This window comes from Tamandua tetradactyla, chromosome 8, assembly GCF_023851605.1.
Source record: "Tamandua tetradactyla isolate mTamTet1 chromosome 8, mTamTet1.pri, whole genome shotgun sequence".
Classification (NCBI taxonomy): Eukaryota; Metazoa; Chordata; class Mammalia; order Pilosa; family Myrmecophagidae; genus Tamandua; species Tamandua tetradactyla.
In genome coordinates, this window is record NC_135334.1 from 109907578 (window position 1) to 109925763 (window position 18186).

At 42.6% G+C, this 18186-nt stretch overlaps 1 protein-coding gene across 1 annotated transcript in view; it reads left to right on the forward strand.

Moving 5' to 3' along the window:
* KIAA1549L (KIAA1549 like) overlaps nucleotides 1-18186 on the forward strand; it is a 320630-nt gene that overhangs the window by 251630 nt on the left and 50814 nt on the right. The window contains exons 14-15 of the mRNA XM_077114789.1: nucleotides 6335-6462; nucleotides 13617-13795. Coding sequence (XP_076970904.1) covers nucleotides 6335-6462; nucleotides 13617-13795 — 307 coding nt within the window. The remainder of the gene's footprint in view (nucleotides 1-6334; nucleotides 6463-13616; nucleotides 13796-18186) is intronic.

Below are 18186 nucleotides of genomic sequence, written 5' to 3' on the forward strand. Positions count from 1 at the left end.
ATGGGAATAATCTAGTAGAGAGGGAACAATGGATATTATAAAAGAAAGCGAAAAATTCTAGGAGTGAAGTCTTTAAGTATGAGAAACAAATAGAGGCACAAGTGAAAGGTTTGCCTTAGATTAGCGCCTTAGCAGAGCATCCATCAAATCAGGAGAGAAGACAGTGTCAGGTTGAGATGCAGGTAGGTTGGTGAATTTGGGGATGAGGGGATATGGATGTTTTCTTATCATTGCTTCTATTGTCTCATTAAAATAGGAAGCAGAGACATCACCTGAGAGTGGAAAGGGGAAAAGAGATGTTGGAGGCTTGAGGAAAAGAGATAAGGTAGAAGACACACTCTTTAAAGGGTAGGCAAGTCAACTGAGTTGGAAATTTTAAAGCAAGACCAATCATTGTGGTTTCCTCCAATCACATTCAGTTATCCCATTGTCAGGTGTAGGCATGATTTGGTTGAATAGTTGGGTTTATCCAGGAGTGGGGCTTAGGAGGGGCTTTTCCTCCTGAAGACAGAGAAAGGAGAGAGTGGCAAAGAAGTCGAGGGTGCATGTGAAGGAATAGGTTTATAGATTATAATAGCTAATCATGTAACAAAGAAACAAGGTTCTGGAGTGGGAGATGGGAGTGGGTGGTGAAGGGAGTGAGAGCCAATGAATTAGAGGTTCTGGTTGGGTTCACAATTGTTAGAGTCAAGAAGAGTTGAGCTGGCAGGAGAAGATTATGGACAGTGAAGTGTTTGGGACTGAGATTTTGCAGGGAGTGCATTTGTTGGTTAAGACTAAGGTCTGACTGTGGGAGAGGTTGGCAGAAGTTACGAGGAGAGAGAAAGTCAAGGAACTGATGGGTCAAGATATTAGTTAGGCTGTCTACATGGATATTGAATATAGGTGTGACATCTGGAATTTCAGCAGCCTTCCTGCAGCCGTGAGGCAGAAAGATCACAGAGATGGGGACCGTGATATTCTTGATGTTCTTGATATTCTTGAGCTGCTGGACTAATGCCCACAGTTACCTCCCTCCCGCTTTGGCCTTTGAACTAAGAATTTTTTTTTTTACATTTTTAAAGGATTGTTTAAAGAAAAGAGGAAGGATATGTGACAGAAACCAAGTCTTTAGGTCTTCAGAGCCTAAAATATTATTATCTGGCCCTTTCCAGAAAAAGCTCTAGACATCTTGTTCTGTGAGAAGAATAAACCCCTATCTATGGAAGCCACTGTTGTCCAGGTTTTCTATTTCTTGCCACTGAAAGCATCCCTGTCTGAACCAGAGCTCAGGCCAGGACTGTGACAGTGGAAAAGAATGGCCCAATCAGAGTCTCCATGAAGGTGAATTCAGCAGAGCTTAGTGGACATTTGACTGGAGGAGTGAGGGAGAGGAACTGTTAAGAGACTCTGCTGTTTCTTTTCTTTGGAGATGTGGAAAAGAAGTCAAAAGAAGGTTTAGGGAAATGAGATGCGGAAGGGACCAGTTTGGGATCTCTCCCCATAAGGGTCTCAATGAAACCATGGATGAAGTTACTGTGAAAGGCACAAAGGAGAGAAGAAAAAGGAGGAAGAAGGGAAAGAAAGGGAGAAAAAAAGCTATCAGAGAAAGAGGGGAAAGGAAGAGAGAGAGGATCAGAATTGAATTTAGAGGAATTCTTTACTATGGAGATAATAGAAGGAATCTTTAGCATGCCAAAAACATTTCAAGAAGGAAGAATGGTCAGCAGTGACACAGACTATCGATAAGGCCTGTGGATGAGATCTGAAAAGCCACCACTGGAACAGATGGTCAATCACTGCATTTAAGTGCCCTTTGCAAATGGCACCCTTATAAGGGTTATTCTCCACCCCTGACTTTTAATCACAGATAAAATGTCATCATGGACCTGAACTCAAGAAGTCCAGTAGAGGGGTAGTTCAGGAACCAGGTTGGTAAAAAGTTTAATAGTGATTGGGAGGTGAGGAAGTAGTGTGAGTGAATGTTGTTTTCAATAAGTTTGATAATTAAGGGGAGAAAGGGAATGTAGCAGTGGAGTGAAAGGGTGGCAGTGTTGAGAAATGTTCGGGTTTTTTTAGGCTAATATTTGCACATGGAGAAGAAGGATTAAGAGGAGACTCAAGAAAGAGAGAACATAATATATGAAATAAGCTCTCAAAGCACACAAGGAGGAGTGGGGTTGAGAGCACTGCTATGAAGATACATTCCTCTAAGCCAGAAGGGATTGAAGTGTGTGAAGGATGGAAAGTAGAAGGAGTTTCCACTCAACAGTCTCTCTTAAATGAGGACATAGGAGTGGGTGACTGAATGATAGAGGAAAGAAAAATACTGAAAGCAGCTGCTATGGAGAGTGGAAGAAAGGAGTGAATTAAGAAATAACCAAGCAATTTTGTACTGGAGTCAAGCAGCAAGTTTATGTCTTTTTTTCTGAGTTCTTGGTACATCCAAAAAAAGCTGCAGAGGAACAGAGGGTTGGATTTCAACTTGTGTGGAGAAAAAGATGGAGGGCGTAAAGATTAGCTATCTATTGCTTCCTAATAAACCACCTCAAAGCTTGTTAGCTTAAAATGACAACTGTGTGTTTAGTTCAGGATTTGGGGGGGCCAGGCAGTTTGGGCTGGACTCAGCTGGGTGTTTCTTCTGGTTTATGCTAGGCTTGGCTGACCTCAGCTGGCCTCACTCATGCGACTGCAGTCGGTGGTAGGTTGGCTGGGCTAGCTTGTTGATGACAGCCTTGTCTGGGACAGCCCAGGTAAACTGAGGCCACTCACTACATGGTTTCACAGCAGGATAGCCCAGACTTTCTCAGAAGGTGGCTGCAGAGTTCCAAGGGCAGTAAGAATGAACCCCAAAGTGCAAGTACTTTTCAAGTGCCTATTTGTGTCATATTTGCTATTCTCTTATTGGCCAACCCAAGTCACACGGTCAAGTCCAGAGTTAGTGTGGGAGGGGACTAGACCAGTGCTTTCCAACAGGGAGGTGTGAAAAAGTTGGAACCATTCCACCAGTCTATGCCAACACGGGAGAGACTAGAAAGAGCAGAGTTGAAATATACAGAGAAGCAATCGGTGATTTTTCTTAATTAACTGGCAAATAGGATTGCTGTAGGTAATCCTTTATGTACATGGTTTTTACCAAATATAATAAAGTGGCATATCAGCAACTTATTTACCAACTATTTAGAGTATGCTGAAAAGAAATAAATGTAATTAGTAAAGTTAAAATTTTAACAGTACACCAGGAAGTATAAAAATTACTTTTTCCCATTCTAGATGAGTGATTTAAATTGTGTCAAGATTTCTTTTTAAAATTTTGTTTGGAACAAGCATGTCTTCTTGAATTAGCAAAGTTTACTCATGTTAATCAAATGCCATGACAAGACCCCCAGGTTTTTATTAAGACGTGGTATCTCATGCAACATCTACAGATAAAGAAAATGATGTCTACACCGTTGAACAATTTCCACATTTGCTTCAAATTTTACCAGGCAAATGTAATTTTATCGGGGCTGGCTACATTACTGCCAGCACTGTAGGAGAAACCTCACCTCTGCTCAAGTCCAACTGACCTCAGAAGTCACTGATCATGTGGAAAGATTTTAAAACCCATCGGGAATCTATGTTTCTGGCTTCCTCATCTTGCCCCTCAGTTAACACTTTACTCCTTCAAGTTTCCTCACTCCTACTAGATAAGGAGTATAGACCAAATCATGAATATCATGTTGGATGATTTGGTAGCCAGTAAGATACTTCAGGCTTTAAAAATTTTTTCCAAAACTGAAATCTTCAGATTCATTAAGTTCTGGACAGCCAGACTGGTGCTGCAAGGTCTTTTCTTCAAACCATGCTCTTGGAGATGCCAGTTTTTGCTGGTCCATGACTGTGATTGAAAGTCAGGGGTGGAGAATAACCCTTATAGGAGTGCCATTTGCAAAGGGCACTTAAATGCAGTGATTGACCATAAATGTCCAGCACATATTGATCAAGCCCCCCCTCCCCACCCATGACTGTTCTTTCAAGCTCCGTTTCACCACAACTTCAGAGTGGGGACCACTGATTTCAAGGTCCAGACCTAAAAGTGCAACCTCACAGGCAACACAGTCTTACTCTCAAAAATATGTTTGCTCTTTTTATGTGCGTGGACACAAACACACACAGACACACACAGATCTCACTCTGATTTGACCTGCATTTTTTAGTTATCTCCATGTAAACATAGCCTAAAAACGGATGCATAGAGTAAAGCATTGTTGAACTTTCTCACCAGAAACCTGCTCATTTGCGCCTTTCCTTGGAGGGAAGAGGAACAGCCAGAAAATTGTTTCAGGATCAAATGAGGGAAGGGGTATGAAAATGCTATGAAAACCATTAAGTATTTTGTGAATATAAATTAGGTTACAAAAAGCCTTTCTTTTCCTTCTGGAACTAAATAAAAGCCTCTTTATCCTATCAAAGCTGGTTGGAAAAGTAGGTGCCTTTAACTATGAGATTCTGAAAATATTCCAAGGGTGTATGTATCTCTGTGTGTGTGTGTACTGCAGCACTCAGTGGTCAAATAGTTGTTAGGTAGATAAATAACCTACGTTCAATAAAGTGATGTCCATCCATGTTCTCCCAGTCTACATTCTTTGTGTTATTAGTTTTATAGGATGTTAAAGGTTTTATGGTGAGAGAAATTTGTGGCCAAGTAAGCTGGGAAATGCTGGATTAAAAAAATTGGATGGGTCTCTTTATGACAGGACTGCTGAGAGCCTTTGCTATGTTAATATGCACTGAGAAACTCCTAAGAAGTAATAGAGTGAGCAGCATTTCCAAAACTTATACTTGCCCGTGGGACTTTGGGGGTGGCGGTTGTGGTGGCTGGTGCTGCGGTGAAGAATCTCTCACTTGACTCTTGTATTCATGGAACACTCTTGGCAGATGCTGCCTTATCCCAATGATGTAAGTGGCACTTGCCTTGTTCCTGGCATTTAGGGCATGAAAGTACACAGAACTGAGAATTCTAAATTCCCGGAAGTTGATGGAGCCAGAAAGGAAGAGAAGGAAGATGAGACTCTGCAAGCTTAGACAGCTTCCACTTAAGAAGCTGCTCACTTCCTGGTCAGGTGCATTGTATTGCAATCAGTTTTCTGTTGTAGGGGCTGGATGTCATTATTTTATAACTTTGGACAATGGGCAATAAGGAACAAGAGGTTTGGTAAGAGCTCTAGCATCTGCTTCCTGATGGTCTCCCGCAGGGGGGAACGCAGTTGGGCTTTTGATCAGCCCACCTGCAGGCTCGCAGGATGCAAGAGACCACAAGAGCCCTTTTTACACAGAGTCCTGGAAGATGGGAGTCTGGTCCTGAGGGATGGAGAGAAGGTCCAGAGGCCTGCCAGCCAACTGGCCTGTGTAAGGCCTGCCTTTCTAGTGTCATTGTAGGAGACAAAAGGAGGTGCCTCTGGCTGTGTGAGGAGAGCCCCTACCTGCAGGGGGAGCCCTGGATTCCAGTGCTGGTTTGCCACTTCCCAACTCCACCCTGAACAGAACACCTTGCCTCTCTGAACTTCACCTCACTTGCTCAACGAGGGTGACAATCACCAAATCAAGGGATCTTGTAAAGACTCATTAGCAGTTTTGAAAGTGCCCAGCACAGTCCTAGGCACATAGTAGGTGCTCCTGATGGGGAGCAGTTGGAGAACATGTGGAGGTGTTTTTTCAGTAGTTCTGTATACAGGATCCCTGGTGCAGTGCTTGGCACAGAGTAGATGCACGAGCAGTATTTCCTGGATGAATGAATGGCTCCAACTGATAGTCTCAAATATGAGTGGTTACCCCACTGCCATCACAAAGTGTGTGTGTGTGTGTGTGTGTGTGTGTGTGTGTGTGTGTGTGTGTGACAGAGTGAAGATCTCCATGGGGGGGTGACCATCTTCAGTAGCCAAGGGTAGATGTCATAAGGCGTAGGAAAAGAGAACTGTGTCTTCTGCATGCCCCTGAAGACACCAATGCAATTCCAACACTCTGCGACACTATCTAAAGTGTTGGGTTTTTAAAAGAGGACATACTATCCAAATGGCCATCGCTACCATTTTCATGGTCACTGGGGGCTAAGGAAAAAGGGCTGGGACCCGGAGGGCTTGAACTTCTTTGCAGAGCTGAGCACCCATAAATGCTCTTCAGAACAACTGGCTGCTTAGCTCATGCTGCGGCGTGAGTTGTTGTTGTTGTTTTTCTTTTTCTGCATCATTTCTTCTTCATGGATAAAACCGGAAAGAAGGGATACAGACGTAAAGTGTGCAAATAAAATAACCTTGAGAGGAGGCAGCTTCAGTGGAAAACTTACTGTCTCCCCTGTTGCTATGGTTACCTCCAGCAGGTCTCCCAGTGAGAATGGCTCTGTCATCAGCAACGAATCAGGGAAGCCCAGCTCGGGGAGGCGCTCGCCCCAGAATGTAACGGCACAGCAGAAAGTGACAAAGGAGGAGGCCAGGAAGAGAAATGGTGAGAAGCCTTCCCCGCCGGGCGCCACCCCCGAGCCCGCCCCACCATGTACGAGCGTGCGCGCGCGCGCACACACACACACACACACACACACACACACCTGGGCACACACTCACACCTGGGCACACACTCACACTGTTCTGTCCCCAAGGCCAGGAGTCTCACACTTATCCCTTGTGTTATTGTGTCTCACCTCCTGCTCCCCCTGTGTTTATGGTAATGTGCAATGCCTTAGAAAAACCCTATGCAGAATAAATTGATGTCTGCCTAGAGATTTTCCCAATTCTTGGGTAAATCGACATGATTTCCAGCACCAGGTCTACTAAGGTGACAGGCCTCGGCTTGTCTTGGAATTTCCCTCATTTTTTTGCTCTGGTTCCCCTGATCAGTTTCAGGGGTTCATGAGTCCAGATATGGCAAATCCATCTCTCCCAGGAAAACACACACATGCACCCAAAGCAATAAATCTGTCATCATAAAAAGCCACCTTAGGCTTCTGCCTTTGTTCCCTGGGAGTGGTTACCTGTTTAGTTTTTCTCTCCGACTTCCCCCTCCCTTTCAAGGCCTAGTGTTTGGGTGTATTCACAAGTCATCTGAGCTACCTGGTTATGCTGTGGCATCACCTATGAGAGCATCATGGTGCTGCTTTCTTTCTTCCCCAGCCCACCTCGTCCCCTCCCTCCTCTCTACGCGGCCCGTGTGTGGGGGCTGCTGAGCCCCCACCTGTGGCTTGTTGGAGCCCAGAATTAAAGCCCTCGGTGCTGCCACTTGGATTTTAATGAGTTATAGGTGGGGGCTGCCCAGAAATGCCAGGTGGAAAGCTAAGCAGCGTGGCACTCTTGTTAGTTGAGCTTCCCTTTTTCAAATGTCACTCTTCCTTTTTCTGAGAAAGAAGGGAAGGAGGGAGGGAGGAAGGTAGAAGAAAAGAGGAAGCATGGAGGGAAGGAAGGAAGGAAGAAAGAAGGAAGGAGATGGAGGAATAAAAGAAGGAAGGAAGAGATGGGGACTGGAGAGAGGGAAGGAGGAAGGATCGGTGTTTTCCAGGGAAACAAGTGGTTCCTGTGTCCATTTCCAGGATTTATGTAAAGTATTTGTTTCAACCATCATACCGATTGGGTTCTTGAATTTTTTTTTTTCTCCAATTTTTTTCTTTCCCTGAATTCCCATGCCCTGTGACACAGAGATTGTGTTTTCCACATCAGAACTAGGGTATGACATGTGGGATTTTCGGGGAATATCTGCCCCACCTGGGACCCCTTGAAATCCTGCCCTATCCACTCTCTCTCTGTCAAGCACGCATGTGAGCGTCTGAGGAGCTTGAGGAACTGCGGAGGGGGCTGTGAATTTACCAGCTTCTCCTCTTTCTTCCCAGAGTGAGGTGTTGAGAGAGAGCGGCAGTAAGAACGAGGAGCAGCGGAGACAGTGGGCAGAGAAGTTACAGAGGAAGGTTGTTGAACTAAATACAGTGATTGCCAAACCAAGAGGCTGCCTGCCCTCTCTCTCCTCCTCCCCCTCCTTCCCCTCCCCTCCCCACCCTTCCTTTATACAAAGCCAAGTCCGAGTCCACCATCCCCTAGGCACCCCATTCACCCAACCCCAGTCTTCACACAGCCTTCAGTGTGCGTCTTCCTCAGATGATGCACCTTTGGTTGTTGTTGTTGCCTTGTTTTGTTTTAGTTCATAAAGTGGGTCCACTGTGCATAGTTTTCTATGCCTTTTTTCCTGGCTTAAAAATGTGCTCTATAGAGACTCCTCTGTCAGGAAATATGTCTACAAAATGATGCCTCCTCTCCTCCCCTGCATTTAATTCTCAGAGGAAGAGGCAGCTGGGCCAGTTGCAGAGCGCACCCCTCCCTACCCCAGTTTGTGAAACCCGGTCTGCTCCAAATGTTCTGGCTGACCTTCACCACTCCTGTCTGCCTGCCTCCTCTGCCTGCCTCCTTACTCTATTGAGATCGCTGGGATTATTTAAGTCTGACCGATTCAGATACAACAGCAGATGGGCTGCATGGATAAAAGGCAATTACAGTACCACGTTGGGGTTTCAGTTTGTTTATTTGTTTTATTAAAAAGTCATCCTTTTCCCAGGTTCAGAATGGTTGCGTTTTGTTTTAGCCCAAGTAAATCCAACCTATTTTCTGGGTATGTTGCTTCTGTTTCACCACAGGCTTCTGTCCAGTGAGGGGTTAGGTTTGAAATTTTCAAATAAAAATGATAGGACCAATTAATTTAATGTTAAAGCACGACAGATGCTGAAGCATATCAGAATAATAGGATGTGATGATGACTTAGTAATTTGATTTTCTGAAGTCAGATCTTAAGAGGGTAAAATCAAGTAAAATCCATAAGTTGCCTGTGCATTTCACATCGGGAAAAATCCTATCCTTCTGGAAGTAAGGAGGAAGTCAGAATTCTAAGATGGTCCTTCAATGAAACCTACACTTGTCCTTTTTTATTGAAGGGCTTCATTTGATCATAAAACTGGGTTAAATTTTTTTTTTGTATACTATATGGCAGGCTCACATTTCGTTATTTTTCCATGTGAGTATCCTGTTATTGCAGCACCATTTGTTGAATTTTTGTTTGTTTGTCTGCTTGTCTTGTTTGTTTTTTGGGAAGTGCTTGGACCAGGAATGGACCCCCTTGCACCCCCTGGGTTAAATTCTAACTGAAAGAATCAACAGTGTATTTTATGAGACTGGAAGATAAACCAAAGGAAGGGATTGAGAGGGAGGAAAGCAAGAAAATATCAAACATTGAAAGGAATTATGAAGAAAACAAAAAGGTGTTTTTTCATCACATTGTCAGCTTACAAAAAATATTAAGGATTTTATTGTGTGACTGTGCCTCTGAGAATAGATTATTCTGTTGCTATGGAACATTCAAGTATTCTTAAATGAACATTCTCTTATAGCTTACTATCCATTCTACTTTCCCTCTTAGTGTTACTAAGGACAGTTAATAACTGCTGTTGTGCCAGGCTGTCACTTTAAAACTTCCCATTTTCCAACGGGTTTGGTGCATCTGTAGCCCCCAATTCTCACCTCTTATGAAAATCAGAACTTTAGTAACAGAAAAAAAAAAAAAAAAAAAAAAAACCACTATCCTGCCAGCAGCATACCTGGCTGGTGTTGGTATTTCTAGCTCAGTGGCCTCATTTGTTACCATAGCTGCAAGGCAATGATATTTTCACATAACTGGGAAGAATAGATGTAAGACCTAGGATTTTTTTTTTTTTTTTTTTTTTTTTTTTTTTTTTTTAAAGGAAAGACAGAGAGAAGGAAGGAAGGATAGAAGGAAGGAAGGAAGGAAGAAAGGGAAACATCTTTTAAACATTTTCTTGTTTTATTGTATTCTGTTTCTCCGTTTTTGGTACATGGGCTGGGGCCGGGAATCGAACCGAGGTCCTCCGGCATAGCAGGCAAGCACTTTGCCCGCTGAGCCACCGCGGCCCGCCAAGACCTAGGATTTTAAAAGCAAAAACAATTTGATGTTTTCTAAACTAACTACATTTGAACCTCTGAGTCAAAACCAGTGTTACCTTAGAGGATGTTTTCCAGGAAAGCGTTAAAAGTGAGTTCAAGTTTAGACATGAGATATGCATTTTAATCTCCATTCATTTAGGAGCAAACTCCCAAGCCCTTTAAACATGCGCCTTCCTTTCTGCTATTAACTGATTCCATCAAAGCCAAGAATCTAGCCAGACCATATCAGATGAAAGTCGTGGGGCCTGGGGCGTGGGGAGGACAAAAATTGGAGGGTTTAGAGGCTGAATTACTACTTTCTTCGGAAGGGCTCTTGAGGGGTGTCTGGGAATAAAAAATAAAGGAAGATTTGCCAGAGATATTAGCTCTAAAACATGGTTTCAGCTTTTATTCTTTCTTTGCTTTCCCAATGAAAAAAGTCTTGTTTATTATCTAATAAACAACCAGAGGGCAGTGATACTAGCTGTGGATGATTTGTCTTTAAGTTTTAATGAAAGTTTCAGAAAGAAAGGATAATGTGTTGTTTAAAAATATATATATGGTCTGCTCTCCATGAGAGAGCTCTCCCACACCAATTCAAACATGAAGAAATGAAATCTCCTTTTCCAGCCTGCTTAACTGAAGTTCAACCCATCACTGCAAATAAAGCGGACCAGGATGTGGGATGGTTGCTTAGTATCATTTACTGTGGTGTTATGATGGTGTCCCGTGGTTGCCTCCTTGCTCTAACCGTGACCCTCTTCTTTAGCATCCTCCCACATCCTTTTCTTTAGAGACCAGCTCTGCATTCAAAATTCCCATGAACTTGTTGTGCACACACATTTTAATGTATTAATGTTTAATGTAATGTATTTTCATCTATTTTCCCATAAAGTATATTCTAAGTCTTTTTGGAGGAGAACTAATTATTTTCCTCATAATAAAAACCTGGAGGAATTATTGTGCAAATCTGAATATGACTTTTTAATATGAGGATGGAAAAGAACTGTAGTTTCTATAGTTCCCAGGGTGTGACTTTCCTGTCTCATTATGCTGGAGCTCTCTACCTTACTTTGTCCACAGAGCAGTCACAACCCAGAAGCAATAGAGATGCTAAGTATCATTTCTTCACCCTACAAACACTTTGGCAATAATGTATCTTTAACTTCTATGTGTTTAGCTGTTTTGCAGGTACTAACATTTCCTTTCCCAAGTCAGGGAAGTTCATTCATTCATTCAACAAATACTTATTGAAAGCCATCTGTATGTGAGACATTGTTAAAGGAAATGAGCATCAGCTTTTAAAAACATGGGCAAGAATGGAGCTAATATTCTAATGGCAGGGGTGGGGGCAGACTATAAATCAATAAAACAAATCAGTTGTGATAAGTGCTATGAAGAAAATTTCATGGGGTTATAAGGGGGTTATTTTAGATTGTTGGTAAGAGAAGGTCCTTTTTAATCTAAGGCTTGAAAAATAAAATAGAATTAAAAAATCAGGCATATAAAGATCTGAGGAAAGAGAATTTTGAGCCAAGAGAACAGCAAATGCGAAAGCCTGAGTGGTAACAAGCCTGAGAGGCTCAAGGGCCAGAAGAAGGCGACTGAGCAGGAGCAGGGTGGATGAGGGGAAGAGGTGGGAAATAGAGTCAGCAGGATGGCCAGTGCCAGACCGTACAGGACCATACGGGCCCTGGGAAAGACTCTGGGTTTTATACTGAAAGAGGTGAAGCCTTCAGGAGGGTATGATCCAGTTGCCTTTTGAAAAGATCACCCATCCTGGCTGCTGATGGCTTTTGTACTGTAGGGGTGGGGGACGAGAGTGGAAGCTTGGAGATGGGAGGCTGTTTAAAGATGTATTAGTTATTTGTGGCTGCGTAACAAATTACCCCAACACTTAGCAACCAAAAAAACAACCATAAAAACGTATTCTCTCACACAGTGTGTGTGGGTCAGGAATTCAGGAGTGGCCTAGTTGGGTGGCTGGGGTGCAGGCTCTCATGAGGGTGCAGTCAGCATGTTGACTTGGACTTTTGTTTTCTAAAAACTTGACGGGGCCTGGAAGATACTTGTCCCAGTGTTCACTCACACGGCTCAGGAAGCCCCGTTCCTAGCTAGGCTCTTGGTGGACGCCTCATTTCCTTGCCTCGTGGACCTCTCCGTTGGGCTGCTTGGGCATCCTTGTAACATGGCAGCTGGCTTTTCCCAGAGTAGGCGATCTAAGAGAAAGCAAGATGGAGGACACAGTGTCGGTTATGGCCTAGCCTTGGCCATAAATGCTGTCATTTCTGCAATTTCCTATCGGAAATTGATCAGTCCTATTTAGCATGGGAGGCTGCAACACAGGGTTTGAAAGCAAGAATCATCATGAGCCATCTTGGAAGCTGGCTACCGTAGAAGACATTTATAGCAGTTGTCCAGATGGGAGATGATGGTGGCCAAGCAAGAATTGCCCAGAAAAACCCCAATCTCATAATATTTATGCAGCTACACTTCTTGAGTAGAGAATTGTCTTGGCTACTTGGAGACCACCTATTTGCAAATATGTCCGCAGAACACAGAAATACTCCAATTATTACTCACTGCTAGACTCTGAGTTGTTTTATACATGTTCTAAAGTAACAGTTGACTTGGCTTAATTTGACAAATCCATGCTTATGAGTGACAGAATGATATAAACTATCAGTAATTTAAATAACATCCCAATCTCTTGAGCAGACAGCAGGAAAGATGAATACACTTCTATTGCCTTCATATTTTATATAACACCTATTTTGCTCCTAAATTGTCCACTGGTGTGGTTGTTTGAACAGACTTAATTTATCTCTTGCCAAGCCATGCTCAGTAAGCTGTCATTCTTATAGTTACTTAGGGGGAATGTGCTTTCAGAACAAGTAAATCAGTAAGATTCCACTGGCCCTGGAATTTCTTTCATCAGCTTAATCATAGAAGCATAAGGCAGACGGGTGTTTTCCAGCAATTGCAGCAGAATTATCTGTCAGCAGGGAGAATTAATTTAACAGAGCGTAGGTAGAAATCACTCTATTTAATTAAAGGAGTTGTCTGTAGCTTTAAATTAGTTTCTCTGCCAGTTATTTCTTAACTTTCTTTTGTTTTAGACGAAAGAAAGGGAAACCCAAACCATTGGGGAAGTAGCCTTTAAAAAGAAAAATGTAATAAAGTGTTATCAGAGAGTCCTGTGGTAAGTTGATCAAAGATGCATGAATTTAACGTCAGGCAAAGATTGGTAGCATTGGTGGCAGAGACTGAACTGAATGCTGCTGCTCTGTTGATTGTCATATTTTAAAAATAGTTGCGGAGTTTGGCCAAATTGCACTTTTCCCATCCCTGGCTAGGACATAGGGAAATATTTACTTTTTTTCCCACGCAGCCCCCTCCCCCCACGATGCATCTTATCACAATTTTGAAAGAATGGTTTTTACTGTTTAAATTCAACCTTTAAAATTCCTTTTTACCCACAGATGATGCAGTGAAGGTTTAAATACCGTAGATTTGAAATTTAAAAGAAATCTATGAGCATTGGTGAGCCCTTGACACTGAATCGCATATGCTGTTGTGTCTGAGATCATTTTTGAGTCGTGTCCTTCGGCAGTGAGCTTTACAGAAATTCTCCCCTGATCGTGCGGCTCCCTAAGATTGTAAAATTGATGTGTTTATGTTGTGCTTTAGTGCCAGCAAGCGATGAAGAGGAGGGAGCGGTTCTCTTTGACACCTCGGGCAAGGCTTCCGCTGACCCCTTTGACACGTCCTCGGGCTCGGTGCAGCTCATCGCCATAAAACCCACGGCCCTCCCCATGGGGCACCCTTCCCTAGACAGGAGCCAGGAGCCAGCAGTCCTCAACGGGGAGGTAAGGAGCTCAGGACCCGGACCTGGAGAGCCCAGCCGGGCCCCAGGGTGAGTTAAGGACCAAGGAGCAACACTTTGGGAATTGCCAGGTGCGGCTCTCGTTCCACAGGTTTCTCTTCACATGTGCCAGGCCTCCACGGAATAAATCAGGACACAAGGGCGCCTGGGGAATGTTTTCAGAGCCTTTCATTAGAAAGCTCAGGGGAAACTTTAAAAACCGTAATTATTGAGAGGAACATCAGAACTTTTACACCACCCCACCCCGGTATATCACACCTGTTCAGTATGGGATGTGGGTTGTAGTGGGGATGGGAGGGGCTTGAGCTGAAGGGACCCAGAGACCACAATGCCATCTGGACAGGGACACCGCCCGCTGTATAAGCTTTGAACAACTTTTACTCCTTTGAGCAAGCTTGAGACAGCCTGTGGCCTTCTTCCAGGGTGTCAGTGTGTATCGTGATGTTATTCAACTTTCGTAGCAATTTTAGAAATCTGTAATATACGCTAAACTGATGATTTCACCAAAGAAAAACAGATACATAGAAAGATATATCCATATAGGGAGTTTAATGAAAGAGCAAATAGGGCAAAAATGATCTGTCATTCCTTCATCTTCCACAGCAAAATGGTCAGTAAGCTGAAAATGTTTACACACCTTTGAGAACCTGGAACTTGGGGGCGAACATTTACATTTACGTATGAGTACACACACACACACACATACTTTCTCATATTTTTCTCTCGTTGTCAGGTTGGTATTTATTTCCTTTGTTTATACTCTGCTATTGTTAACCTGCAAGATTTCCAAAGTTGTAAAGTCTTTTTCCCACCACACCTCAGGGAGCTTGCACAGCCCTATACAACTGCACATCATGACCTCGCGTTAGGGGCTTGTCCTCATGCCACCATCCGGAGCACTTACAAAAGCTCTTCTCAGCCTGACTCAGGAAGCTCCTCTTGTTTTCTGGGCTGAAGGACTGAGCTGACCTTGTAAAGATGTGGTGGGTTGAGGTTCATTGATTTTTAAAAATGGCTCGCCATATAGAAAACTGTAATTCCGACTGCATTTTTTTAGACAAAGAAACTGAAGCCAGAGGGGCCAAGTCACTTGCTCAAAATTACACTGCAATTCACCAGTTTGTGTAGAAAACTCAATTCCAACTGCATTTTTTTAGGCAAAGAAACTGAAGCCAGAGGGGTCAAGTCACTTGCTCAAAGTTACACTGCAATTCACCAGTTTGGACGGGTTATATCAGTAAAATATATAATAATAATATATATATGTATGTAACTGTCCCATGAATATAGAGATTCTTTATAAAGTACAATGGCACTCACATTAACTTTTGTCCTTTTTTTTTTTTTCTGACTGTATCACATATGAAAATAAGTAAAAATGATTCTGTATAGGTTTCTCCAGTAAGTGAAACACCCTTAAATCAACTGCATAGATGCAGTTTCCACAATAAAAGAACTACGCACACACACAAAGTTACACCGCAGGTTCTTTCGACACCCTGTCCAGTGCTCCTTTCCTCTCCTTGGCCCATCAGTGAAAAATAGCCTCATGCTTAAAGGAGTACAAACTCGCAAGCCATGCTATAAGGGTTTGAGTCTCAGCCCTGCTCCTTACCATCTGTGTGACCTCAGGCAGGCTAGTTAGTTTCTCTGTGCCTCAGTTTCTCCATCTGTAAAGTAGGGCTATTATGAGGATTAAATGAGCTAATATATGTACAGCATGTGAAACAGCGCCTGGCACGCCATCAGCACTCTATGTGTTGTCATTGTCATTGTTATTATCATTATCTTCATCAGCATCATCAGACAAGCCAGTGGGCAAGGATTCACTGACCCTCTACTTTACACTCCTTGGTTCTAAATCAGAAGCAACTTAGGGTCTTCCCAAAGTCAGTCACGGCCACTGAATCTTTCCTCGGACCCCATTCTGCCTCCAGACACATGTCCAGTGATTAGATGCCCCTGAGGTTGACACGAATGCACTGGTGACAGCTCCTGACCAGGCCCCTCTGCCCAGCTGGGCCCGGATGGCACCACCATCTCAGCTTGATGTGAATGTCATGGGGACCGATCCCAAATCTCTGCTAAACTCACCTTCCACTACTGCCTCATTCTGCCAGACCTAGCTCCTGTCACAGAAGGAGGATAGATGATCATTTTCCTTGTCTAGAAATGGATGCTTGTTATATTTTGGTGCTTAAAAGAATGGCCCTCACTGGCATTTGGGTTGAAAGAGAGCCCTGAGATCTCTGTGGTTTGCTGCCTGTGGGGCTTGAGGCAGATTGTCTTATAATTTTCTTTCTCTTCTTCTCTGGTTTAAGTGGTGAAAGCAAAGCCCTAAAGCCACAAACTTTCCTTTTATGAATTATAGGAAATTCTTTTAAAAATTTTTATATTTAAAGAAAATATAATAGCAACACAGAAAGTTCAGAAAATAAGGGAGAAAATTCACCATAATTTTGCCACCGTAATATATACTCTGTTTTTATTTTTGTGTAGTCTATTTAAGCCTTTGATAAAAAATATTTTAGAATCGCTTTATATACAGATATCTTTATATCTTATATGTTAAGCATTTGCCATAGTCTTTTTGGTTATCATTGTTAAATGACCTAGCTGAGTTGGCATACTATCAGTTGAAAAACTGATCTTCCATTGTTCAAACCTCTAGCGTTTTTTTTGTTTCTAGTTTTGGTTATTATAAATAACGCTATAATGAATAATTTTATTGATGTCTTTTGTATGTGTGTGTTTAGAGTTTTTAGTTTTTCAATGTTTTTCTTGTTTTGTATTTTTGTTTTTATATTTTCTTTTCATTATCTTCTTATTTTGTTTTTTAAAAACTTTTTATTATGTCTTTTCTCCATGTATGTCTCTTTAAAACTCTTTATTTTGAAATCATTCTAGACTCATCAAAGAGTTGCAATAGAGAATAATTATCACACCTAGATGTTAACATTGGTATACAGACCTTATCTGAATGTCCCCAGTTTTCCAGCTGATGCCCTTTTTCTGTTCCTGATCTAGTCCAACATCCCAGTAGCATTTCATTGTCTCCTTCATCTCCCTCCAGGCTGAAACAGTTCTTTAGTCATTCTTTGTCTCTCTTGAAAAGTGCTGGCCTGTTATTGGGTGAAATGTCCCTCAGTTTGGGCCTGTCTACTATTTTATTATAATTGGAGTAAAGTTTTGCTTTTTTTGCATATCCCCAGCAGTGCTCTTTACTCTTTCCAGTGCACCATATCAGAGAGTATTTGATATGAATATGATTGATATGATATTGAGGACCCTCGATGTTATCGTTCAGGTCTGACTTTTATCCTCTTTTGTAATATTGCTTTAGAAGAGTTTCCAGAAAGGGGTTTAGGGGATCAGGGCATGTCATGTAGGCATCTCCTCTTTACTAATGTTCTCAGTGGCAAACCGAATAAGGGAACAATTAAGTCTCGGGAAATGCTACCAACTTACAAATACTATTAGGTCCTGGGTTGGGGAGATCTTTCCAAAAATTAGAAAAAAAATATTTCCTCCAGTTTATGTTTCTTCATATGCTGCAAAAAAAATAAATAAAGCATTTAAAATGCAACCTTGTGCTAGTGGACCTTAGCACCATAGGTTGCTCACCCCGTAGGTTGGAACCTGTCTCACCCCTGAGTAAATGCATTGCCACCTTAACCCAGCAGTGAACTTGCACATTTAACCAAGCTCTGAGCATCAGGAAGTTGCTTCATGTGGAGCATGCTCCATGTGGAGCATCTGGCATATGGTTACGCAGAGTGATAACTCCTGCTAGAGCATGGATGCTTGGCAGGACTTCCATAAGACACCAGTTTCTCACCACAACTTCTTAGCCAAACACAGCTAATCCTATACCTCATCCTCAAATGCCTGTTTCTGGGGCATTTGAAAGGGCTTGCCCTTCCGTTTTTTCCTCCTGAAATAGAACCAAAAAGAATGCTATCAGAGTAACTCTTATGGGCTAGAAGAAGGACCACGGACATTCAGATATTCTAGGAAGGGAGAAAGTCCCCAGCAGAAGGGAGTACTGTCCTGCCTTAGTTTTTAAAGTCTGGAAGTTCTAACTTAAGTTAGAACTTAAGTTAACTATCCAAATGGAAGAGACTCCATTAAGAAGAAAAAGAACATAATCTAAAGTATTGTCAGTAAGACCACTGGTGAATTGGGAATTCATGGTGCTGACAGGTCAGAAGTCCAGTGCTGAAGGTAAAGGGGGCAATGCTACTTGAGGGTCTCTCAAGTTCAAGAGGAACATAAAAAGTTAAGCCGCTCCCAGCCCTTGGAAAGGGCCAGAGAAGTGAAGGGTCTCTGCTACATTGTCCTTGGAGCAATTCTCTTCTCCCCTTACTGGTCCTG